Source organism: Leopardus geoffroyi, chromosome B4 (assembly GCF_018350155.1).
Source record: "Leopardus geoffroyi isolate Oge1 chromosome B4, O.geoffroyi_Oge1_pat1.0, whole genome shotgun sequence".
NCBI lineage: Eukaryota > Metazoa > Chordata > Mammalia > Carnivora > Felidae > Leopardus > Leopardus geoffroyi.
In genome coordinates, this window is record NC_059341.1 from 54,876,712 (window position 1) to 54,903,581 (window position 26,870).

Below are 26,870 nucleotides of genomic sequence, written 5' to 3' on the forward strand. Positions count from 1 at the left end.
ACATGCCACAAAAAAAAATTGTTTTTTCATTTTTCATTATTTGGAATTATCTACTGTCTTTCAACTACTCTATGCCATCAAGTCCTTTACTGAGGATCATCAGTCCTTTACTGAGCCACTACTCCCTGCAGAAGACAGTTGAAGGGTTAGAGGCATGAACTTTGCTGAAACTGGGTACAAATCCTAGCTTCACTACTCACTTTACACAAGTGGCATAACCTCTCTGAGCCATAGTTTCAACTTTTGTAAAGTGACCAAAACAATACTCACCTCATAGAACATTTGTGTTAAATAGATGATTATGTAAAGTGTTTGGAACAAAGTATAGGCATAGTAGTCAACAAATGTTATTATGCTATTATGTTTATCATCACTTTGTGGGAATTAGAGATATGAAGAGATAATACATAAAAGAGATGTTCTTTTCCCTTAGGAGGTTTTTATTTTTTTTTATTTTATTTTTTTCAATATATGAAATTTATTGTCAAATTGGTTTCCATACAACATCCAGTGCTCATCCCAAAAGGTGCCCTTAGGAGGTTTTCAAATCTCATCAATGAGACAAGATAAATACATGAAGAGAGGAAGGACATGGAAACTTAAAACTCTTATTTGAGCCCTAACATGCAATTTATTTCCTAAATCCAAGCCCTGTTTTATCATTTTTAGTAGATTTCAATGCTTTAATAAGATTTTTTTTCCTTTGGTCATTCATCATCCCCATGTTTCACCACTTTACATACACCACATATCCATCCCACCCTTGCATTTCACAAGTTGACAGGAGAATTCTTTGGGTAAAGGAGATTGTGAGAGTTCATTTTGTAAATTTCCCTGTTTCTTGGCAGAGGACCATTTGAGGATTCCAAACCCAAGTGAGACAGCCATGCCTATGGCCAAAGAGCCTGCACCCTCCTGTCTCCCCCTTCACCCTCAAATCTCAGAAATTCTTCCTTATCATCTATCTGAATATGTTTTCCTTGAATAACAGTCTCTCTTATCACCCATTCTGATTGAGGATGAGGTACAAAAACCATCAAAGCCTGAGGAATATTCTCAAATGCCCCCTGATAACATTGTTCCAGTGCCTATCAGTTCAGGTCTCTGGAATTATAGGTCTCATATATTTTGTTATTAGCCCAATACAATCATCCAAATATTCCTTAAAAAGTTTAATTTGGTCCCTACCAGGGTACAGCCCTTTATGTAGTCATCTTGTCTCTCCTTAAAACTTCTGAAAGAGGAAAGCACCCTAATTATGCTGAAAGATAGTTAAAAGGTCCTATTTCACTCCTCCCAACTTCCATAGCCTCCTAAATTAGTATTATCACATTATCACCCATATGAATAAGAAACAGTACAACCTTGAGGTGTATCATGACTAAAATGAACTAATAACTCTTCAGGCCATCACATGAAGTAGGGGTAACAGAATTGACAGCTCTCCTAACCCCACAATGCTTGCCCCAGAAGAGCCCCCGAGGACCAGGCAGACTCCAACATGGGCATGGCAGGCATTTTCCTAAAGTGGCAGAGTGCCAAACCATGGCACAGTGTCTGGTGTGGGAGGCCTGGGGACAGGAGGGCAGCCAAAGCCAAGACTTCTCCCCCTTCCTCAAATTCAATTTTCCCGGCCTTGGCCCCTCCTCTTGTGCTCTCAATTCTAAAGTTTTCAGACCTTCCATAGTGCTCATCTGAGGCAACTATCATCCATCATCTAAGGTGAGTTCTTCTGAAACCTGAAAGAACATACAAATACCTTGGGAGACTGTGGAAAATGCAGGTTCTGATTTAATAGGTCTGGGTTGGGGCCTAAGATTCTGCATTTCTAGCAAGCTCCCAGATGACACCATGCTGCTGGTTCATGGGCCACACTTTGAAGACCAAGACCTATGTGACTTGTAACAACTGCCTCCCAGGGAAAGTCTATCTGTCCACATCCTTCTGTCTGTCTGTCCTCCACATGGCAATGAGAATCATATCTCATCCTTTTCTGATTCAGCAATCTCACTCCATGACACAATACACAATACAAACCTGGCTCATAAATTCCCTTCAAATGCAAATACAAACATCCCTCACAAGAGTCTCATTCTTGCATGACTCCTTTTTAAATGTCTGTGTACCCTAGAATTACTGTCCCTTTTATTTTCCAATTCACCTATGTTATTTTATTTCCCAAATTGCTCCATAGGCATCCTCCTCCATGAAGTGTCTCTTGACCAATATCTCATTCTCAGTTTCTACTCATACCTTCCCTTCCAAAGTAAAGATGGCTTCATCCCTATACAGCTACTAATACCTCCTATTTCAGTATATTTTTCTTCCCATTTTGGGTGTAAGTTTTTTCTCCCCAAATAATATTAGATGTTCTTATAAGGTTTTTGCACCAGTCTTTATTTTTTTAAACATAATTGTCGAATTCATGTATCAGTTCTAGCAGACTTTTGGTGGAGTCAATCGGGTTTGCCATGTATAAAATCATGTCATCTGCAAAAAGTGAAAGCTTGACTTCATCTTCGCCAATTTCAATGTCTTTGATTTCCTTTTGTTGTCTGATTGCTAATGCTAGAACTTCCAACACTATGTTAAACAACAGCGGTGAGAGTGGTCATCCCTGTCATGTTCCTGATCTCAGGGGGAAAGTTCTCAGTTTTTCCCCATTGAGGATGATGTTAGCTGTGGGCTTTTCATAAATGGCTTTCATTATATTTAAGTATGTTCCTTCTATCCAGACTTTCTTGAGGGTTTTTATTAAGAAAGGATGCTGAATTTTGTCAAATGCTTTTTCTGCATTGATTGACAGGATCCTATGGTTCTTTTCTTTTATTAATGTGATGTGATGTATTCCATTGATTGATTTGTGAATGTTGAACCAGCCCTGCAGCCCAGGAATGAATCCCACTTGATCATAGTGAATAATTATTTTTATATGCTGTTGAATTCGATTTGCTAGTATCTTGTTGAGAATTTTTGCATCCATATTCATCAGGGATATTGACCTGTAGTTCTCTTTTTTTTGCTGAGTCTCTGTCTGGTTTGGGAATCAAAGTAAAGCTAGATTCATAAAATGAGTCTGGAAGTTTTTCTTCCCTTTCTATTTTTTGGAACAGCTTGAGAAGGGTAGGTATTATCTCCGCTTTAAATGTCTGGTAGAATTCCCCAGGGAAGCCATCTGGTCCTGGACTCTTATTTGTTGGGAGATTTTTGATAACTGATTCAATTTCTTCACTGGTTATGGGTCTGTTCAAGTTTTCTATTTCTTCCTGTTTGAGTTTTGGAAGTGTGTGCGTGTTTAGGAATTTGTCCATTTCTTCCAGGTTGCCCAGTTTGTTGGCATATAATTTTTCATAGTATCCCCTGATAATTGCTTGTATTTCTGAAGGATTGGTTGTAATAATTCCATTTTCATTCATTATTTTATCCATTTGGGTCATCTCCCTTTTCTTTTTGAGAAGCCTGGCTAGAGGTAAGAGACTCTTAAAAACTGAGAATAAACTGAGGGTTGATGGGAGGTGGGAGGGAGGGGAAAGTGGGTGATGGGCATTGAGGAGGGCACCTGTTGGGATGAGCACTGGGTGTTGTATGCAAACCACTTTGACAATAAATTTCATATTAAAAAATAAATATAATTGTCAAATTGGTTTCCATACATCACCCAGTGCTCATCCCAGCAAGTGCCCTCCTCAATGCCCATCATTGCTTGTTCTGCATTCTCCCCCAACCCCCATTAACCTTCAGTTTGCTCTCAGTATTTAAGAGCCTCTTATGGTTTGCCTCCTTCCTTCTCTGTAACTTTTTTCCCCCTTCCCCTCCCCCATGGTCTTCTGTTAACTTTCTCAAGATCCACATGTGAGTGAAAACATATGGTATCTTTCTTTGACTTATTTCACTTAGCATAATACCCTCCAGTTCCATCCGCATTGCTGCAAATGGCCAGATTTCATTCTTTCTCATTGTCAAGTATTATTCCTCAGTTGATGAGTGGATGAAGAAGATGTGGTTTATACGCACCAGTCTTTAAAAACAAAATAAAACAAAGAAACAAACAAAAAACATCTAAAGGAGTTGGTACCTGTATGGGTAATCCTGCCCATAGGAGGCTTCCTTGGAATCACCAATTCCTTGTTGGGAATATGAGAAATTTCACAAGTAAGAAAGTAGCTTACTATCCCTCGCTTGCCAAGCAGGACTCAAACATAAATACAATAGAAAAACACTGGCTCTTCTATGCCAACCATAAAACTTAGACTATTTTAACCAGAACTGCAGGTGTCATTTGGAAGCACTTGACTTTCAGTACACTAGGTGCATCGAGAGTGCTGGCTGTGCTGGTCTGGAGGAGAGGCTGTTGAGTTGGCTCAGAGTCAGTCCTGCCCAGTAAATGAGCAGTTGCCAGGTACAGAGGGGTAGAGTTTGGCATAAGGGGGTCCTGCCTCCACTGGGGGTCTCTGTGCTGCTCTCTAGGGTCCCACCATGTTGGTGTTGGTGGGAAAGTGGAGCCACCCCATTCCCTTGTTCAGGCAGCCCTTATAGAATAGCTAGGGCAATCAGCATGCCCTGTGACACAACTATCCAGCGTTTTTCTTTGGCAAGTGCCTGGGATTCAAAATTCAAAGTCTTAAAGGATCTGGCACCACGCAGATCCGCCCCCCTACCCCCCATCCCTTAGATTAGAGCCTCTCCACGCTGTGTCTGTTGTCCTTTTCCCAGAAAAATAGCCCCCTGCCTGCTTAGTGCTTGGAATCTATGGTGTAGCATATCTAAAAAGGCAGCAACAAGGTTATATGCACTCTTGGCAAGCCCTCTGGGTGAAAGGCCTTTTGCTGATTCCTAAGGGGTCTTTTGTCCTAAGTACTCCAGGAAGGGGACTGTTCTCTCCCAGTGAGCCCCAGAGATCTCTACACCAAGACACCACCATTTTTCTCTCCCCCAATTCACTTCTATGCACCTTGTACAAGCCACACTTTCCCACCAACTTTGGAAATCCTTCTTCCAGTCTACAGATCAATTTCCTAGGTGTTCAAAGTGATCTGACCTCAATATAGCTGTGTTTGAGAGATGAGGAAAGCCTAGGGTTTCCCTATTTCTCTGCCATCTTAACTCCTCCCTCAAACTTTAAGTGACTTAAGAAAGTACCTGTTGTACCCATGCTGGAGCCAGTCTCCTCTTCAAGAATTCCCTTGAGTCAGATAGAGCAGGTTAGGCCTTCTATCAATTTTGGTACTTTGGCCCCCTCCCCACATACCATAGAAATAGCTGGTGTGGGACCAGGGGTGGTTCTGTGAGGCTGTATTTCCCCTTTTGCTCTTTCAGTAAACAACACTGTTCTTACTGTTGGGTCTACAGGAAGAGCAGAATGTACTTTTGCCCTGAGCAGCATTCTACTCTGATAGAAAAGACAGGACAGTCACCAGAACTCAGGCAGAGCCACACAAAGGCAAAACTAAAAGTACAGTTCTAGATGCTGGGTACAGACCTAGAAACAGTTCTAAATATAGTACTGGATGGAGAGAAAAGTTGTTTGTCAAGGAAGTCTCCCAGAGGAAAGTTTTAAAGGAGTAGCACACTGCTAGCCTGAAAGGAAGGGAAATTTACTGAACCAAAGAAATGTGTAAGGCTCAATTATATTTAACATAAATTTATTATGTATTCATTATGTGCCTGGCAGGCAGCTGAGTGCCCTGGGGTGAACAACATATACTCATAACTTATGATCTGCAATCAGGGAATAAAATAAAGAAAATAAAGACACACAGATAACTGTATATGTATATATGTAAATATGTACATGTATATATATACATATACATATTTTTAAATTTCAGTTTTATTGAAGTAAAATTGACACATAAAGTTGTAAGATATTTAAAGTGTACATTGTGGTGATTTGATAGACATATACATTGTGAAATGATTCACTATGAGTTCCCCACTGTGAGAGGATTAATGATGGCATTTTAATCTGATTGTTTCATTAAATGAAGATAAGTGTTCAAACTGCATCTTTGTTGCCACCACTTCATCTTTACACGTGGAAGAGCTTCAGCTGGAGCTTTGGTTTTCCATGTGTGGTCCCTGGAACAGCAGTGTCAACAACACCTGGGAATTTGTTAGCAGTACAAGTTCTGGGCCTCACCCAGGCCCTCTGAATTCCAAATGCTGGGCACAGGGCCCAGCAATCTGTGTTTTCACAAACCTTACAGGTAAGGTGGCATTTCCTGAAGTGCCCAAGAAGAGTGCCCAAGAGAAGAGTAATATTCCTGACTTCTTTTATTGTGAATTTGATTAGTGAATAGAAGAGACAGCACTGAGCATACCTAGCTCAGCCCCTTCCAGTTTTAGTTGATTTTCTTTTCTTATCCAGGGCCAACCTGCCCAAAGAACACTTGCATTCCAACCTGAAACACAAGTGAATCTAATAAGAGAAAACTCTCTCCTGTGGTGGGAGTTGGGGGGTGCTCATCATTACTTGAGATGAGAGGTAAGTCTGTCTAATTTAGTGAGGCAGGATTAGCAAGACAATCAAGTTTCAGATCTAGCTGATGGTTTAATCGTCTGTCTCTAGGTCTTGATTATCAATTGCTTCTGAAGATGGGAGGAGGAAATGGAGTGTTATTTGTTGTACCTCTACAGTTCCAACACTTAGTTATAGTGAAAGTGGGCGTGCTTCATATTCACAGTTAATGCAGAAGAGAGATCTGACTGGGAGAATCACAGGACAGAAGAACCAGAGGACATCCTAGAATTTTTTAGGTAAAGATAACTTTAGAAATGATCAGTTGTTAAGACCTGGTTCTTTGAAAGAATTAACAAAATTGATATCCCCTAGACATATTTATCAAAAAGAAAAAGGAAAGGACCCAAATAAATAAAATCACAAATGAAAGAGGAAAGATCACAACCAATAATGCAGATATACAAACAATACTGAGAGAAAATTATGAGCAATAATATGCCAACAAATTGAGCAATCTGAGAGAAATGGATAAATACCTAGGAATATAAACTACCAAAACTGAAATAGGAAGAAATAGAAAATTTGAACAGACATGTAACCAGTAAAGAAATTGGATCAGTAATCAAAAAATCTTCCAAGAAACAAGAGTCCAAGACCAAATGGCTTCCCAGAGGAATTCTATCAAATATTTAAAGAAGAGTTAACACCTATTCTTTTGATGCTGTTTCAAAAAATGGGGAAAAAAAATTTCTAATCCCATCCTATGAGGCCAGCACTATGTTGATTCCAAAACCAGACAAAGACCCCACCAAAAGGTGAATTACAGACCAATTTCCCTGATTAATATGGATGCAAAAATTCTTAACAAGACATTAGCAAATCAATTCCAATAATTCATTAAAAGCATTATTCACCACCATCAAGTGGGATTTATTCCTGAGCTCCAGGGATAGTTCAATATCTGCAAATCAATCAATGGATACACCACGTTAATAAAGAAAAGATAAGAACCATATGATTCTCTCAACAGATGCAGAAAAAGCATTTGGCAAAATACAGAATCTTTTCTTGATAAAAACCCTCAAGAAAGTAGGAGTAGAAGGAACATGCCTCAACATCATAAAGGACATATATGACAGACCCACAGCTAATATCCTCAGTGGGGAAAAACTGAGAGCTTTCCCCCTAGAGTCAGGAACATGACAGGGAGGTCCACTCTCACTAGTGTTGTTAAACATAGTACTGGAAATCCTAGCCTCAGCAATCAGATAACAAGAAGAAATAAAAGGCATACGAACTGGCAAAGTAGTCAAACTTTCACTCATTGCAGATGACATGATACTCTACATGGAAAATCCAAAAGACTCCACCAAAAAAAAAAAAAAAAAAAAAAACTGTTAGAACTGATATGTGAATTCAGCAAAATTGCAGTATATAAAATCATGGCCCAAATTTAAGTGGAATTAAGTAACTAGGCTGTGCTGGATCCCATAAGCAAAGTAGATAGCAAACCCAATCAGCATCCAGATACCAACAGGGGCCCAGGTGTCAGCTGTCAGCTGCATCATAAGGCAAACATTCACAAAGATGCTCAGTAGCGGGAGGAGAGGCACAGCAGGGACCTTAAAGTGAAGGCGACTGGAGCTCTGTGGCTGTCTCCAGATGACCCCAGTGAGCCCAGTGATGAACACCAGGAGCACCACAACCAGTGAAATCCACACTGGGTTTCCAGAAAGCAGAACTGGCCACTGGGCCAGCACCAGGCAAAGAAGAGTGAGCGGCAGAACAAGCAGTAATGAGCAAACACGGACAACCCAGCCAGAGAGTGGAGTGGGGGTGGAACTGCCTGGAAAAAGTAGTCGCTGTAGAGTCAGCCTCCCTGCTGAAGGTCCATTCTCCTCCTGCATCTCTGCTTCATTTGCCCCATTCTTCACCTCAGGCTGATACCTGAGGATGAGAACACAAAGAGCAACCAGAGAATGAGATATCAGGGACCCAATTGACCTGAGGTCCAAGAGCTCTGTGAGTTTAAAGAAGAATATCATGACGGCTGCAATAATTCCAAAGATCACAGCGGCCATGATGGGGGTGTATGTGCCAGCATGGATCCAGGCAAGGACAGGGAACAGGAGGCCATCTGTTGCCATCTTGTGTATCAACTGCTTAATGGGTAACATAAAGCCCAAGATGCGTGCAGAAAGACTACAGAAAAATCCAAAGGTAACAACGTAGTAGCCAGGGGCCCAGCCAATATGGAGAAATGCTTCAGGCAAGGTGTTCCCAGGTTGAAGTTTGTAGTAAGGCAACATAAGTGTAAGTGCTGCAGAGACACTAAAGTACACGAAAAAGCAGATGAGCAGTGAAACCAAAATGCTCATGGGGATGGAACGCTGGGGATTCTGGGCTTCCTCAGCTCTGGTAACAATATTGTCAAAACCAATAAATGCATAGAAACAGGTAGCTGCTCCACGGAGAATCCCCTCAAACCCAAAAGGCACAAATCCTCCAGAGCCCAGAGGGCCCAAGCTTGAGGTGTCATTGAGTCCAGCCTTTACGTAGTCCTCTTCTGTGAGCTTCCAGTTGTGCAGGTCCCCCTTAATGAAGCCAGAGATGATGATAAAGCTAAGAATCAAAAGTTTCAACATTGTGACTGCTCTGCTAACCAGGAGAAAGTGATTAATCCTCAGAGTCGGCAATTCCATGAGGAACAACACAAGGCCCACAACAAAGAAATCTAGATATTCTGTAAGGACACGGGAAACCTGTGGTGCAATGTTCTCATGCAGGGTCTGAGAGATCCTGTTCTCACGCAGGTAATCAAAAGCTAAGTTCCATGTCCGGGCCACCATGGCTGTATCAGCAACATAGGAGAAGATGAGGTTCCAGGCAGTGATGAAAGCCCAGATTTCACCTATAGTGATAAAGCTGTAAAGATATGCAGAGCCAGAATGGGGAACCTGAGAACTAATCTCTGCATAGCACAGCCCAGCCAATACAGAAGATAGGCCAGCCACCAAAATGCAGATCACAAAAGATGGTCCTGCTTGATTGCTGGCCACCTCACCAGCCAGGACATACACACCTGCGCCCAATATGTGGTCTACACCCAGCACCACTAAATCCAGAGTGCTCAGGCTTATGGCAGCGTCAGTCTCAGGTCTCTGTTGCTCCTTAGGAAGTCTGCGAACCAGTTTTTGACCAAATCTGCGAAATGCCTGACACAGCATTGTAGCTGGAATTGAAGAGGGTTCTAGGAGCAGAGAGCTGTAGCAAGCACAGGAAGCCTGGAGTCTGGGATTCAGTTTGATGAAGCTGAGTTAAGTCGAGCTGGGTTGGGGCTTCCAAGTTCTGTTGCTCAGATTTCAAATCTGCTGTTTTGTATTTCATCTGCTTTATGCTGTCCCTCCATAAAGCCTAAGTAAACAATAAATATTTACTAGACAATGGTGTTCTACCAACCAACCGAAATTCAGAAGTCCCATGTCATCTGTTGCAGCCCAGAAACTGACACCAAAAGACATCATTAAAAAAAAAAAAAAACCCTGCTTTCCCCCCACAAAAAGTAACAAATATCTCCAACATTCTCCTTTTTTACACACTGGATGATATATTCCCATTTGGGTTCATCTAAGTCATGTAGCTTCATGTACTAATCAAGCTGTAAAATGCAGCATAGCATGAATGTATTATGCAATAATTCATGAACCAGATGTTTGCACGGTGCTTGGGCATGAGTTATGCACATTAATTCACAGAATAAGGGCCTCATTGTATTACAGAACCATTTTTGAAATAATAATCTGAGTTTAAAATACTAATATTGGTCCTCCACTCTTAAAATTCTTAACCCCCAAATCAGCTAGCCAGGTTTAGGTGTCACTTTGGTCCTCTTTCTCATCATTTGGCATCATCCATTAAGCTGCACTAATGGCAAAGAATGTACAGTTCAACCCTTCACATTAGCCATATAGGCTCACAGAGGCACTTTGAAAAGAGGAAGGAGGAGAAGAAGAAAAGGGTGGAGCTTCATAACTCCCTGCAAGAACCAGATGAACAGGTTGTCTGGTGAAGAGACAGTGGAGAAACGGATACAGCAGCCAACTGAGGGTCCATTTCTAAGAAGGGAGCAGAGCCAGAAAAGCTGTTTTGTGAATTGTGATATTCAATAATCCTAACCCAAAACAATGAGACAAAAGTTAACTACAGTTATATCTGTTAAGAGAGTATGATGGGTAGGGAGAAACAAAATTAAGTCACCTCGCTCAGTAGCTCACAATGAAAACAATTACTTCTGTCTCCTCCCTCCCTAGGTTCCAGGAGAGAAGGAGAGCTGACTTATGCAGACAGTCTCCTCTCTGGCCCCAAGATGCTCTGTAAACGCCCTGAGCCATCTCTGATGTCAGCTCCCAATGGCTTGGAGAATCTGTTCTGCTCTGTGAGCTTTATTAAAACACTCACTTGTAACTCCCTATTAATTTTTCACAAAGAGTTATTTTTAACTCACCCAAACCACTCTCTGAATATGCCTATATATATATAGGCATATATACATATATATATACATATATACATATACATATATATATGAATAAACCCTGCAAGTGCTTCTTCTTTTCCTCTACTCCCTGCTGCTATTCAAATGGTCCCCCCCCCCCTTAAGGGGAGCAAGATTTTGGATGAACAATTCACAGAAATTCCCCAGAAATGAGTAGTGGAGAACAGAGAAAACAAAGCCATAAAGCCCCCACTCTCCTCCAACTCAGGCTCTGGTTTTGAGAGAATTTTGTAATGTTATGAGAGGTTTGTAAAGACAGAAAGATCAAGTCAAAATTGAAAAGTCTTCTCTATATGTTACCAAAAATATTCTCTATAGGTTGGGTTATGAGTCAGACCTTCTGTCTACAAATCCATCTAGACTCCTTATTTGCCACTCACCAGTCCCACTAACAAGCATGTGAAATAGATAAGGAGGGTCAGTAGATAAGGAGGGTTAAGAATTTGAGTCTTTCTACATTATGAATATGACTGACATGTCTCTCCACCCACACCCAGGCTTCAAACCCTTCAGTGATTCCCACTGCCCTTCCTTCCTAGTCCTTCCTTCTTTCATCATCTGACCTGTGCTGATTCCTCCAGCTTTACCCCCTGCCCAGTTCCTGCTCCAGCTGTGAAATTCTATACTCACTCTGCTCCCTTGCCTCTAATGCCCTCTTGTCCCATCACTTAGCTACCCCCCCCCCACTTGTTTTTCAGTCCCTAGCTCAGAGGTTACTTCACCAGGAACTTCCCCTGACCCTTATGCTGCCCTTCCTGTGTGCTCTCATAGCACCCAGATTACCCCATGTGCCATTTATCCTAATGTATCAGAATTCCATCAACTACCTGTGTCCTCCATGAGACTGTTCAATAAGTATTTGTTGAACAAGTGCACAAAATGATAAGAGAAATCAGAAACATTAGCCAGAATTCCTATATATTGACTTGAGATACATGCTTTGTAGCCAAGCAACTTTTATAAACCTGGTTCAGGTAAAGATACAAATGGAATTACTTTCTTTGTGGAAGGCAAGCAAAAGGAAAAGTGTGGGGGGAAAGCCAGCTATGATAACACTTTGACCACACATCATTCATGACAGGTATAAGCCACACAAGGTTATAAAGAATTGTTTGCCTTTGAGGACACATGTTTTAACACTATCAGGATTCTTGTTTTAACACTATCAGAATTATAGGCAACCAACCATCCATGCCAGTTAGATAATCCTTATGTTTGTAAAGGCGTCATTCTCAGGCCCTATAATCTAGGTGGGATGTCCTAAGGCAGAGGATCTTACTTAGGGGGACAGAGGGAGACATAATGAAGAGACCTGGGGACATTTTCAGACTTCATATCTTCTCCCTCTGGAGATTCTTGTCCAACTAGCCCTGTACTTCCCATGACTGCTCTAAACCACCTGAACGGACAAGAAATTATCTACAATTTCAATGTAAAGATATTGTAAAAGCTTCCTTAACAGGAAGGCGGCACAGTTTAGTTAGGAGTAAGGCTCTGCAGGTAGACACTTCAGGTTCAAATTGCAACTCAGCCTCATACCTGGTAACTCTGGACAAATTAGTTCATGTCTCAAAATTTAGTTTCCACTACAGTCGAATGGGAGTAAAAGAAAATACTTTATAGGGTTGTTGTAAGGAGTAAGTGAAATGATGCATGTAAAGTACTTAGCTCAGTTCCTAGTAAACAATATGTAGTTAATGTAATCTATCTAATACTTAATATTGAAATCTGATCCAACGTTCCCAAACTTTGCAAATCAGTTACTCCTTACAATTTTGTAGCCTCAAAATCATCCACTAAAACTTGAGCCTGATAGTCTGCATGAGAAAATGAAATCAGTTTTGTTCCATATATTTTACCTTGAAACTCTAAGGAGTCTAATTAAACACCCTCATACATGTTGGTGCTAATTACTTGGGACTCCTAAACTTACTGAGTTAGACCAGGCATTGAAAAATACAAGGTTTAAATATAATAATAATAATAATAATAATAATAATAATAACCATAATAATAATAATAATAATAATAATAATAATATCTTTGCCTATGGATGACTCATCTTATATCTGGAAATTGTATCAAAAACTTTGGCTTTGAGCCCTGGCTCTTCCACTTGGTTACAAAAACTAGGGTAATTGGCTGAATCTCTCTAAGCCTCAGTTTCCTCATCCATAAGGAACCTTACTTCACTTCCCTTACTGGATCAACATAATTTCATGAGAAGATACAAACTATCATGCAATGCTGGTAGAAGTAGGTAACTGGGGTCACCATCCTGAAGCACAGTCTTAGTGGCGTTAAGAATGCACACACTCCCACCCCACAATCCCTGAGGTAAACACCCCAAGGACTCTCTCCTGAGTCCATAAAGAGGCCCTATGAGCATGTTTATCACAGGAATATTTGTGATAGCAGGCAGCTGGAAGCTATGCCAGTGTCTGTTACTGGAGGGATATATACATAAAATGTGTGTATGTGCACAATGAAATACTACACAGCAGTCACAAATAACAAAGTAGATTTATAGATACCAACTTGGGTAGATCCTAGAAACATTGTTAAGTAGGAAAATATAAGCGGGAAGAGTTGTATAGCACAATGCCATTTATGTACATTTAAAAAACAGCCAAAAAACACTATATTTGTCAAGGATACACATATATCTGTTTAAAATGTCATGACATTCCTCTTCTCACAATCTTCCACCAGTTTCCATTTCAATTCAGAGTAGCAGCCAAAGTCTGCATTTCCAATGTACTACAAAGTCCTGTTTCTCTCTCTTCCCACTCATTGGTCTCTAGCCACTGGCTTCCTAACCATTCTGGCCTCCTAACATACCAGGCAAGATCCTATCTCAGGGCCTTTATACTTTCTGTTCCCTATAGCCATACTACTTGTAGCGCAGATATCTACATCGTTGCTCCCTTCACTTCATTTGGTGAAATAGCACATGTGTAGCACATCTTGCTAATCACCCCATATAAAACTATAATCTGCTTCTAACCATACAAAACAGACCTCTCCCCCTGCCTTTTTTAAAACACGTCTCCAGAAGCAAGGGAAACAAAAACAAAAATGAACTACTGGGACCTCATCAAAATAAAAAGCTTCTGCACAGCAAAGGAAACAATCAGCAAAGCTAAAAAGCAATGGACAGAATGGGAGAAAATATTTGCAAATGACATATCAGATAAAGGGTTAGTATCCCAAATCTATAAAGAACTGATCAAACTCAACATCCAAAAACAAATAACCCAGTAAAGAAATGGGCAAAAGACATGAATAGACACTTCTCCAAAGATGACATCCAGATGACCAACCGACACATGAAAAAATGCTCAACATCACTCATCATCAGGGAAATACAAATAAAAACCACAACGAGATACCACCTCACACCTGTCAGAATGGCTAACATGAACAACTCAGGCAACAACAGATGTTGGCGAAGATGTGGAGAAAGAGGATCTCTTTTGCATTGTTGGTGGCAATGCAAGCTGGTGCATCCACTCTGGAAAACAGTGTGGAAGTTCCTCAGAAAAACTAAAAATAGAACTACCCTACGACCCAGCAATTGCACTACTAGGCATTTATCCATGGGATACAGGTGTGCTATTTGGAAGGGACACATGCACCCCATGTTTATAGCAGCACTATCGACAATAGCCAAAGTATGGAAAGAGCCCAAATGTCCATCAATGGATGAATGGATAAAGAAGATATGGTACATATATATACAGTGGAGTATTACTCGGTAATCAAAAAGAATGAAATCTTGCCCTTTGCAACTACATGGATGGAACTGGAGGGTATATGCTAAGTGAAATTAGTCAGTCAGAGAAAGACAAAAATCATATGACTTCACTCATATGAGGACTTTAAGAGACAAAACAGATGAACATAAGGGAAGGGAAATAAAAATAATATAAAAACAGGGAGGGGGACAAAACAGAAGAGACTCATAAATATGGAGAACAAACTGGGGGTTACTGGAGGGGTTGTGGGAGGGGAGATGGGCTAAATGGGTAAGGGGCACTAAGGAATCTACTCCTGAAATCATTGTTGCACTATATTCTAATTTAAAAAAATAATAAAATTAAAAAAATAAAAATAAAATTTAAATTATTTATTTATTTTTGAGAGGGGGGTGAAGGGAGGGGCAGAGAGAGAGGGAGACACAGAATTTGAAGTAGGCTCCAGGCTCTGAGCTGTCAGCACAGAGCCCGATGTATGTATGGCTTGAACTCACGAACTGTGAGATCATGACCTGAGCTGGAGCTGAAATTGGACGCTTAACCCACTGAGCCATCCAGGCGCCCCTATCCCCTGCCCCTTTATTCCCCTAGTACTTATCACTATTTAAGGTAATATATTTTTAATTTACTTATTTGTTCATGATTTGTAAGCTGCATGAAAGGAGAATTTTTTTTCTCTTGGCTGTATTCTCTGCATGTACAGCTGTGCCTGACACATAGCACTGTGTAGTTGTTGACTGGATGAATGTATCTAACTAAATGTGTAAATCATGGATTGGAAGAGCATTTATTAAATACACTAAAGAAAGTCCCCCTTTCCATAAGGAGGAGAAATGAGAATAGAGATCAGGATGAATGGGGAAAGTAAAATGCATTGTAAAGGGGCCTGACATGAAGCTATGGTGCTAATAGTCCATCACTAGGGAAGGGATTGACTCCACTCTGTGCACTTCAGATTCAACAAAGGAATTTCATGAGATGATGTTATGAGAGGACCTGGTTCAGGGACTGATAAACAACAGGTAATCAATACATTTAAATTGAAGGAGAACTGGAATCTGTAATCATCAGGACATGGAAAACACAGAAAAGGAATACCACTAGAAAGAGGATGGAGAACAAGGGAAGATGGGGAGCCCCTCCCACCAGTTCCCTCTGAACCCATTTCCCTTTTACCAACTCCTCTTTCTCCTTCAGCTCCTTCAACTGTCTCTGGAGGCTGCTTACTGGGCACTAAGGATGCTTGTACCATGTTCCCTCTGAGGAACCATCTCCAGCCACCTACCTCCCAACAAAAACACAACAGTTATTCCTCACATTTGTTGAGTCACAGACCTCTCTGAGGTTAGTCACCTCAAAAAAAAAATGTCCTAGGGCTGCCTGGGTGGCTCAGTCAGTTAAGTGTCCAACTTTGGCTCAGGTCATGATCTCATGGTTTGTGAGTTTGAGCCCCACGTCAGACTCTGTGCTGACATCTCAGAGCCTGGAGCCTGCTTCGATTCTCTGTCTCCTCCCTCTCTCTCTTTCTGTCCCCTCCCTTTCTCTCTCTGTCCCTTCCCTGTTCTCTCTCTGTCTCTCTCTCTCAAAAAATAAGTAAATAAACATTTAAAAAAAACTGTCCCACTTTCTTCTGAAGTCCATCCATGGACCCTGAGCAGGAATCCCAGAGGACGGCCATGTAAATGGCAGGGACAGAAATGGGTAATGATTTTGATAATTTCTGTTTCCCTCAACAGAGTTGTTCTGGGTGATCCTTATGTTCTTCACACTTGTACTGAAGATGAGTGAAAGTGGCTACAAAGTATGAAGATATCAGAGAAGCAACCCAAAGAACAAAACCTCTAGGAATTAAATAATCACATTTTATGACACCAACATAAGTAGGAAGAACAAACAAATGAACAACCAAACTTATAGAAGGGAATGCAAACCCATGATTAGGAATTCTGAGAGGGACTATCACAAATCCAGCTTATAAAAACACAGAGAAACATCATTCTCTAAGGCCATGTTCAGAAATACCCTTTCTCCCTGTAATAATCTGTGATTAATCCAATAGTTTATATTCACTCCAGACCCTCTGACTCAGCTGTCAGAATCCACCCTAATCCCCCCTACCCTCTGGCCCATCACCTCCTTCCTAACTCAGCTCCTCACATCCTGACTTACCTTTCCTGTGATGAGTCTTTGGCCTGGGTAAGTTACCCTGCCATGGATGTCCTCCTCACTCCTTTTTTCCCAGTCTTGACCCTCTACCTCTTTTCAACCCTATCCTACAAAGTTTCCTCCCATGTCTAGGAAGGCTTTCCTAAGCCATCTTGACTGATCCACATCTCTAGAACTTAACAGAATATCCTTATGCTCATTTGAAACATTTTCCCTGTCTGCTGATGTCCTGGGTATGTCACTTAAATTTCTTTAGAGTCTCACTTTCCAAAGGGCAGGGCTAACATCCATATGCCTTCTGAATTCCACATTCCCATCTTAAACTCTCACTACCCAGGATTATGATCTCCTAATAACTGTAGGAAACAACCAAGAAGGCATTTAGGACAGAAAAAGAGAATACGTAGATGCATTTGACCACTACACCTTCAGATTCCTAGAATATTTATTTGTTTGCTTATTGATTGATTGATTGAAAGTTACAAAGGGGCAAACAGAAGTGTAAACATGAGACTAGAACAGGTACCATCATCTATTTCAAATGCATTTCCTGAAGTCATTTCCTAATAAGGATCTTGGGTCTATGAATCTCAGTTTTATTAGGAAATAGTGTCTTCCAAAGGAAGTGCTGCTCAGGGAATGTGCTTAAGGAAAAACAGAGAGGGGCCAGGGAACATTAAGCCAGTTTGTATGAATTCCATAATAATGCTGGCTCTGCCTTCCCACCCTCCTCCTCCCTACGTTTCTGTCAGCCTCTGAGCTCCTTCCAAACTCTAAAACAAAAGTTTCATCCCACGTCCACAAGAAGAACTCCAGTCAAATCCAACATTTCACCCAGAAAATTTTAGCCTGTCTGGCTTTCCCATCCAGCTCTATCCACTCGCCTTTTTCCTGGAGGTCATTGGGTTCACTCCTCTGTCTCTAAGAAGGGTACTGCCCTCCTGATGGACCTTTCATTTTCAAAACATTTTTCCAAGGCATTAAGTTCCCCTGGTTTATGTGGTTGGGTGTTAATACTCCTGCCAATAAGCCTCGTGGCTCCTCCTGAATAGCCTCAAGGATAGTTTGGATAACAAATGCTTTTCTAGAAGTTTCATAAAGACTTGAGGGGAGGAAGATGGTGGCGTAGGAGGATGCTGGGCTCACTGCGCATCCTGCTGATCACTTAGATTCCACCTACACCTGCCTAAATAACCCGGAAAACCGCCAGAAGACTAGCAGAACAGAGTCTCCGGAGCCAAGAGCAGACGAGAGACCCACGGAAGCAGGTAGGAAAGGGGGGAGAGACGGTGCACGCTCCACGGACTGGCGGGAGGGAGACGGGGCAGAGGGGCGGCCAGCCGACCAAGCAGAGCCACCGAGTCTGGCTTGCAAAAGCGGAGGGGCTGGATGGAGTGTGTTCTGACAGCAGGTGAGATTTGACATCTGGAAGGTTATAAGCTAACAGCTCTGCTCAGAGAATGGGAGGGCTGGAGGACAACGGGAGAGAGAGTTGTTGAGCCCCAGACTACAGAGCTCAGCTTGGCGGGGAACAAAGGCGCTCGACAGCGCCGTGTCCCTCGCCCATCCCCCAGCTAAAATCCCAAAGGGAACCAGTTCCTGCCAGGGAACTTGCTTGCACCACGCAAACACCCAACGCTGTGCTTCTGTGGATCCATCCCTCCAGCGGGTCTGACTCCTGCCTGGTGCTGCAGGGCCACTCCCAAAGCAGATCTCCGAAGGAAATGCGAGCTGACCCTGCCCCTCCCGCCCCTGTGCACCTTGCTGATCTGCCCCAGCTAATATGCCAGATCCCCAACACCACAAGCCTGGCAGTGTGCATGTAGCCCAGACGGGCAACGCCACCCCACAGTGAATCCCGCCCCGAGGAGAGGGGAAGAGAAGGCACACACCAGTCTGACTGTGGCCCCAGCGGTGGGCTGGAGGCAGACATCAGGTCACATTGCGGCCCCGCCCGCCAATGCAAGTTATTCCAGACAGCACAGGGGAAGTGCCCCGCAGTCACGCACCACTCCAGGGACTATCCAAAATGAAGAAACGGAAGAATTCCCTTCAGAAAAATGTCCAGGAAATAACAACAGCTAACGAATTGATCAAAAAGGATTTAAACAATATAACAGAAAGTGAATTTAGAATAATAGCCATAAAATTAATCGCTGGGCTTGAAAACAGTATAAAGGACAGCAGAGAATCTCTTGCTACAGAGATCAAGGGACTAAGGAACAGCCAGGAGGAGCTAAAAAATGCGATCAATGAACTGCAAAATAAAATGGAGACAACTACGGCTCAGATTGAAGAGGCAGAGGAGAGAATAGGTGAACTAGAAGATAAAATTATGGAAAAAGAAGAAGCTGAGAAAAAGAGACATAAAAAATCCAGGAGTATGAGGGGAAAATTAGAGAACTAAGTGATACACTAAAGAGAAATAATATACGCATAATTGGTATTCCAGAGGAGGAAGAGAAAAGGAAAGGTGCTGAAGGTGTACTTGAAGAAATAATAGCTGAGAACTTCCCAGATCTGGGGAAGGAAAAAGGCACTGAAATCCAAGAGGCACAGAGAACTCCCTTCAGACGTAACTTGAATCGATCTTCTGCACGACATATCATAGTGAAACTGGCAAAATACAAGGATAAAGAGAAAATTCTGAAAGCAGCAAGGGGTAAACGTGCCCTCACATATAAAGGGAGACCTATAAGACTCGTGACTGATCTCTCTTTTGAAACTTGGCAGGCCAGAAAAGAATGGCAGGAGATCTTCCATGTAATGAACAGAAAAAATATGCAGCCGAGAATCTTTATACAGCAAGTCTGTCATTTAGAATAGAAGGAGAGATAAAGGTCTTCCCAAACAAACAAAAACTGAAGGGATTTATCACCACTAAACCAGCCCTACAAGAGATCCTAAGGGGAATTCTGCGAGACAAAGTACCAGAGACATCGCTACAAGCATGAAACCTATGGACATCACAATGACTCTAAACCCGTATCTTTCTATAATAACACTGAATGTAAATGGACTAAATGTGCCAACCAAAAGACATAGGGTATCAGAATTGATAAAAATAAAAACAAGACCCATCTATTTGCCGTCTACAAAAGACTCATTTTAGACCTGAGGACACCTTCAGATTGAGAGTGAGGGGATGGAGAACTATTTATCATGCCACTGGAAGTCAAAAGAAAGCTGGAGTAGCCATACTTATATCAGACAAACTAGACTTTATTTATTTTTTTTTTTTTAAATTTTTTTTCAACGTTTATTTATTTTTGGGACAGAGAGAGACAGAGCATGAACGGGGGAGGGGCAGAGAGAGAGGGAGACACAGAATCGGAAACAGGCTCCAGGCTCTGAGCCATCAGCCCAGAGCCTGACGCGGGGCTCGAACTCCCGGACCGCGAGATCGTGACCTGGCTGAAGTCGGACGCTTAACCGACTGCGCCACCCAGGCGCCCCCAGACAAACTAGACTTTAAATTAAAGGCTGTAACAAGAGATGAAGAAGGGCATTATATAATAATCACAGGGTCTATCCATCAGGAAGAGCTAACAATTATAAATGTCTATGCACCGAATACAGGAGCCCCCAAATATATAAAATAATCACAACCATAAGCAACCTTATTGATAAGAATGTGGTAATTGATCAGGAACACGACAGGGATGCCCACTCTCACCGCTGTTGTGCTGAAGTTGTTCTGGAAGTTCTAGCATCAGCAATCAGACAACAAAAGGAAATCAAAGGCATCAAAATTGGCAAAGATGAAGTCAAGCTTTCGCTTTTTGCAGATGACATATTATACATGGAAAATCCGATAGACTCCACCAAAAGTCTGCTAGAACTGATACATGAATTCAGCAAAGTTTCAGGATACAAAATCAATGTACAGAAATCAGTGGCATTCTTATACACTAACAATGAAGCAACAGAAAGACAAATAAAGAAACTGATCCCATTCACAATTGCACCAAGAAGCATAAAATACCTAGGAATAAATCTAACCAAAGATGTAAAAGATCTGTATGCTGAAAACTATAGAATGCTTATGAAGGTAATTGAAGAAGATTTAAAGAAATGGAAAGACATTCCCTGCTCATGGATTGGAAGAATAAATATTGTCAAAATGTCAATACTACCCAAAGCGATCTACACATTCAATGCAATCCCAATCAAAATTGCACCAGCATTCTTCTCGAAACTAGAACAAGCAATCCTAAAATTCATATGGAACCACAAAAGGCCCCGAATAGCCAAAGGAATTCTGAAGAAGAAGACCAAAGCAGGAGGCATCACAATCCCAGACTTCAGCCTCTACTACAAAGCTGTAATCATCAAGACAGCATGGTATTGGCACAAAAACAGACACATAGACCAATGGAATAGAATAGAAACCCCAGAACTAGACCCACAAACGTATGGCCAACTCATCTTTGACAAAACAGGAAAGAACATCCAATGGAAAAAAGACAGTTTCTTTAACAAATGGTGCTGGGAGAACTGGACAGCAACATGCAGAAGGCTGAAACTAGACCACTTTCTCACATCATTCACAAAAATAAACTCGAAATGGATAAAGGACCTGAATGTGAGACAGGAAACCATCAAAACCCTAGAGGAGAAAGCAGGAAAAGACCTCTCTGACCTCAGCCATAGCAATCTCTTACTTGACACATCCCCAAAGGCAAGGGAATTAAAAGCAAAAATGAACTACTGGGACCTTATGAAGATAAAAAGCTTCTGCACAGCAAAGGAAACAACCAACAAAACTAAATGGCAACCAACAGAATGGGAAAAGATATTTGCAAATGACATATCAGACAAAGGGTTAGTATCCAAAATCTATAAAGAGCTCACCAAACTCCACACTCAAAAAACAAACAACCAACTGAAGAAATGGGCAGAAAACATGAATAGACACTTCTCTAAAGAAGACATCCGGATGGCCAACAGGCACATGAAAAGATGTTCAACGTCGCTCCTTATCAGGGAAATACAAATCAAAACCACACTCAGATATCACCTCACGCCAGTCAGAGTGGCCAAAATGAACAAATCAGGAGACTATAGATGCTGGAGAGGATGTGGAGAAATGGGAACCCTCTTGCACTGTTGGTGCGAATGCAAATTGGTGCAGCCGCTCTGGAAAGCAGTGTGGAGGTTCCTCAGAAAATTAAAAATAGACCTACCCTATGACCCAGCAATAACACTGCTAGGAATTTATCCAAGAGATACAGGAGTGCTGATGCATAGGGGCACTTGTACCCCAATGTTTATAGCAGCACTCTCAACAATAGCCAAACTATGGAAAGAGCCTAAATGTCCATCAACTGATGAATGGATAAAGAAATTGTGGTTTAGGGGCGCCTGGGTGGCGCAGTCGGTTAAGCGTCCGACTTCAGCCAGGTCACGATCTCGCGGTCCGTGAGTTCGAGCCCCGCGTCGGGCTCTGGGCTGATGGCTCAGAGCCTGGAGCCTGTTTCTGATTCTGTGTCTCCCTCTCTCTCTGCCCCTCCCCCGTTCATGCTCTGTCTCTCTCTGTCCTCCAAAAAATAAATAAACGTTGAAAAAAAAAATTAAAAAAAAAAAAAGAAATTGTGGTTTATATACACAATGGAATACTACGTGGCAATGAGAAAAAGTGAAATATGGCCTTTTGTAGCAACGTGGATGGAACTGGAGAGTGTGATGCTAAGTGAAATAAGCCATACAGAGAAAGAAAGATACCATATGGTTTCACTCTTATTTGGATCCTGAGAAACTTAGCAGAAACCCATGGGGGAGGGGAAGGAAAAAAAAAAGAGGTTAGAGTGGGAGAGAGCCAAAGCACAAGAGACTGTTAAAAACTGAGAACAAACTGAGGGTTGATGGGGGGTGGGAGGGAGGGGAGGGTGGGTGATGGGTATTGACGAGGGCACCTTTTGGGATGAGCACTGGGTGTTGTATGGAAACCAATTTGACAATAAATTTCATATATTAAAAAATAAATAAATAAATAAATAAATAAATAAATAAATAAATAAATTCACCCCCCCCCAAAAAAAAGAAAAGAAAAGAAAAGAAAACTGTCTATATAAGGAATGACAGGCTGAGGGACTGTTGCAAATTAAAGGAGAATAAAGAGACGTGACAATGAAATGCAATGTAAAACCCTGGATTGAACCTGAATCAGGGAGAAACATTCTACCTAAAAATGCACAGTTCGTAAACTGAATAAGGATCATATTTTACACACACACACACACACACACACACACACACACACACACACACACCATTAGAGTAGGCAAACAAATATGTCAAAGTGTTAACAATTGCTCAATCTTGGTAAAAGATAAATGGGTGTTAATTATACTATTCTTGAAACATTCTGTAGGTTTGATATTTTCAATCTAAAAAGGTAGGAGGAATAAAAGAATGTCTGAGCAGTAAGTGTTATGGATTCTCCTTCTCTGAATGTCCTTTACAAACAAGCTTGTCATCACCTTTGGTTGGAGCCAATTCCTACCCAGAATGTTCTAGCCACAAATCAGGACCTTTATATCAGAATAGTAGGTAATATAGAACTCCCTTGTCTTTGATTTACAACCAAAATTGCCAGAAAGAAAAATGCCTGGAAAGAAATCACAATCTTGGCTCATGTTAGTATGGTTGTAAAAATTCCATAGTCTTATTGTCATTTCGTGGAATTAACACAAACTAATAAACCAAAGCCCTAGACTTGAACTCTGGAGGCATTGGGAAACATGTGCAGAGATGAAGGCAGAGAAAAATGGTATCTGGCAAATAGGGGTATGATGTATATGTGCAAGGTTTAGAGATATATGGAGAGAGGGTAAGAAAAGAACCAGATTTGTTGAGCTGTGAGTAATGTACACATTTATCCCAATAACAGCCCAATGGCATAGGTATTATTATTCTACTTTAAAGACTGAGAGACTGAGAGACTGAGAGAACTGTACCCAGCTCATATAGCCAGTATTTGAACTTGGAATTTGAACTTGGCTCTTTGTTACTTAAAAGGCAGCACCCTACCTCCACAAAGAATCAAGACTCTAGGGCATGGCTATTAAGGGAATATTTGACCCAGTTCTTATTTTTGTGCCCAGGTTACCCTATGCCAATGTCTTCATTCTCCTCTCAAATACATACTTATGGGACAGAGTTAGAATTACTGGGGCCATTAAATCTGAAAGCTACATCTAAACCATGTCTTGCTGAAATCCAAACCTAATCTAGGGCCAAAATATCTCCAGACTATTCTTTTAGATGCCAAGAGAGATGCCAAAGCATCCCTTAGCCTACTGCAATAGTTCCCAGATATGATTTTACAGCTAATTGTAATTCCTGCCTGAAACTTCAGCCCATGCCCATTTGTTTAGGGTTTAGTGGAAATAGAGGATAATAGATCCCTAAATGGCAAATATAAGTCCCCCTCCTGAGACTTCTTTCATAATCCTATTTCTTTATCATTCTATTCCAAATATTTTCTGGTCACTGCCTCATACTTAAGAACAAAAAGATCTATCAGTAGTGCAGTTAGAGAGTGTTAGAGAAAATAATGAAACCTTGATTCTCATTATGTAAAGGAAGATGGGGTGGGGAGCAGACATTTTCTAAAATGGGAGCCCAATGGCAGAAAGATGGTTACAATTTTCCTGATAACCTAAATAACTATAGGTTTGGCCTTCCCAAACCTCAGACAACATCTGTGGCTTCCAGATGCTACCAGCTTCCACCATTAGGAAAAAATATGTCATAAAGAACAGCCCCAACTGGGACAAAGGAGGGTAGGAAGCAGGTGTCAGTTTAATGAGGATAGTTTAACAAAAAAAATTTTTAAGCTTCCTAATTCACCTGGCCATTTGTTCTCCAGTCTTGGCTTCCAATCAAAAATAGACTGGGAATGGTTTCCAGAGAATGGCAATCTTCTGTTTATCCTTAATCCAGAAGAACGAGTACCAGAAAAATTACAGCTAGCCCAGTCACTCCAAAATATGATTAACCCCATTCCAGAGCTAAAATAGCAGGGTGATTCTAGTGAAAAGGATTTTAGTTATGTCAGATTGATCATTCTGGCTTGGTTATTGACAACCAGAGACCTGATCTAGTATAATATATATTACCCATTTTGCCCCTTATTTGTGACCAACTCTGAGCTCCCAGCACAGAGTATGATAGTATTTATTAGTCACCAATGGAAAGAATCACAAAGACCAATGGACATCAGGTATTGGTAAGACCTCCTTGTCTATTTTTTGATATCCTCATTATTTTTTTAAATTATTAATGAATCGCGGAGCAGAGTCGTGCAGCGGAAGCGTGCTGGGCCCATAAATTATTAATGAATAACTTGAGGTAAGGAATAATCAGTATTCTGAACATGCTGTAAGCATAGGAAGATCAACAGAAAAGATAAAGGATTGCCTCTATATGTTGGTTTCAATAGGAAGAAAACCCCAAATATATCCAGAAATAAAGGAATTAACAAACTAGCCTTTAAGAATCCTGACTTTATTCAGGGAAATTGCATAAACATTTGTAATAAATCTAAGAAATTCCAAGTGAATTCATTAGTTTCATATATTTGGGGATCACCAACCTTACCCTAAATTCAATTCAGCTGACATGAAGTCACTTAGACATTTAGCACCTTGTCCACACTAGACCCTACCTAGTAGGTTTCTATGGTTTTCAAATACTGCATATCTAGGGACAGCCTCATGCCATACTCCCTGATACCCCCTCTCAGTCCATACATTTTGTAACTCTGAACAATGAGATCCTCACAGCTGTCACTCAGATTCACCCAGCAGCCATCAGAGAGTGCTGCCTTTGAAGCAGGATAAAGCCCTAATTCACATTCTTCCTGATCACTACATTCAGCAGGTAACTGAAGTGTGACTATTCTCTACTCTTCTGGAAAAAATAACACTTTAAGTTTTAAACACACACGCACACACACACACCTGAGTTTCCTACTCTGTATCAAATCCAAACTTCTAAGATTGTATTTCCAGGGTTTTATTTTCACTGTTCTTATAGCACTTACTGCTACTACTAAACTTTTCTGTGGCTCCTGCTTGAACAGGACAAATCTTTCTCCACACATGCGCATCTTGTTGGCATTGGCAGCAGCCCTCATAAATTGTCCTTCTTTTCCTAGAACACACTGTTTCCAAACCCTGTTCAATATGACCCTCCTTCTGGAAGCTTCTTTGTCCACACGTATAAATAGATATATGATCTCTCCAGTGTGCTCTCTTTGACCCCTGTTCTTCCCTCACTAATCTCCAGTGGTAAACTCACTGGCCTAGAACTTTGCATTGGAAGAAAACCCAGTTAGAGAGTATAAGTAGTAGGTGGCGAGGTGGAGCTGAGGAGCAGAGTTTCTGCCTGATGATGCCCTCAGCTTGCCTTTCCTTCCCCAGCTGAATCCTGAGGTACAAAGAATTAACTGGCCACAGCCAAAGAAGTACCTCAGGATCTACAGCCCAGTTTAGTGGTGTCAGAGACCTGACACAAAAACTAAGGCCCAAGTTTCCTTCACCACAACAAAGTTAAAGCACAAAGGAAGTAACCAAAGTCAACTGATCATGGTTTGCACCAGTGTCATCCCCTGAGGTGAGACAACTGAACAGACAGAAAACACAGAATCTTATTACTTCCACCATTTTAATTTATTTGGAAAACAAGTCACCTGGTGCTTTGACATTAGGCAAAATGACACAATACTCAAACTGCAATAACTACATTTAAGGCTAACCTGCTTAAGAGAGGAGTGGGAATATAGTCAAATCATTGACTGGTGTGTAGAATAGGACTTCACTTCATTCAGGAGGATAGGGAAGTATCCATGAAATGCCCTTATAGTGTAAGCTCCCAGAGAAAAGAATGTCCTGTATTTGCTACCATTTTTCTTGTACTGTCTATA

The 26,870-nt window shown here is 41.3% G+C and overlaps 1 protein-coding gene across 1 annotated transcript in view; it reads right to left on the bottom strand.

The window, feature by feature from the left end:
* Window positions 1–7,845: 7,845 nt before the first annotated feature.
* LOC123590661 (cationic amino acid transporter 3-like) overlaps window positions 7,846–26,870 on the bottom strand; it is a 69,741-nt gene continuing 50,716 nt past the window's right edge. Inside the window, exon 2 of the mRNA XM_045464051.1 lies at window positions 7,846–9,874. Coding sequence (XP_045320007.1) covers window positions 7,924–9,687 — 1,764 coding nt within the window. The 5' untranslated portion in view covers window positions 9,688–9,874 and the 3' untranslated portion in view covers window positions 7,846–7,923. The remainder of the gene's footprint in view (window positions 9,875–26,870) is intronic.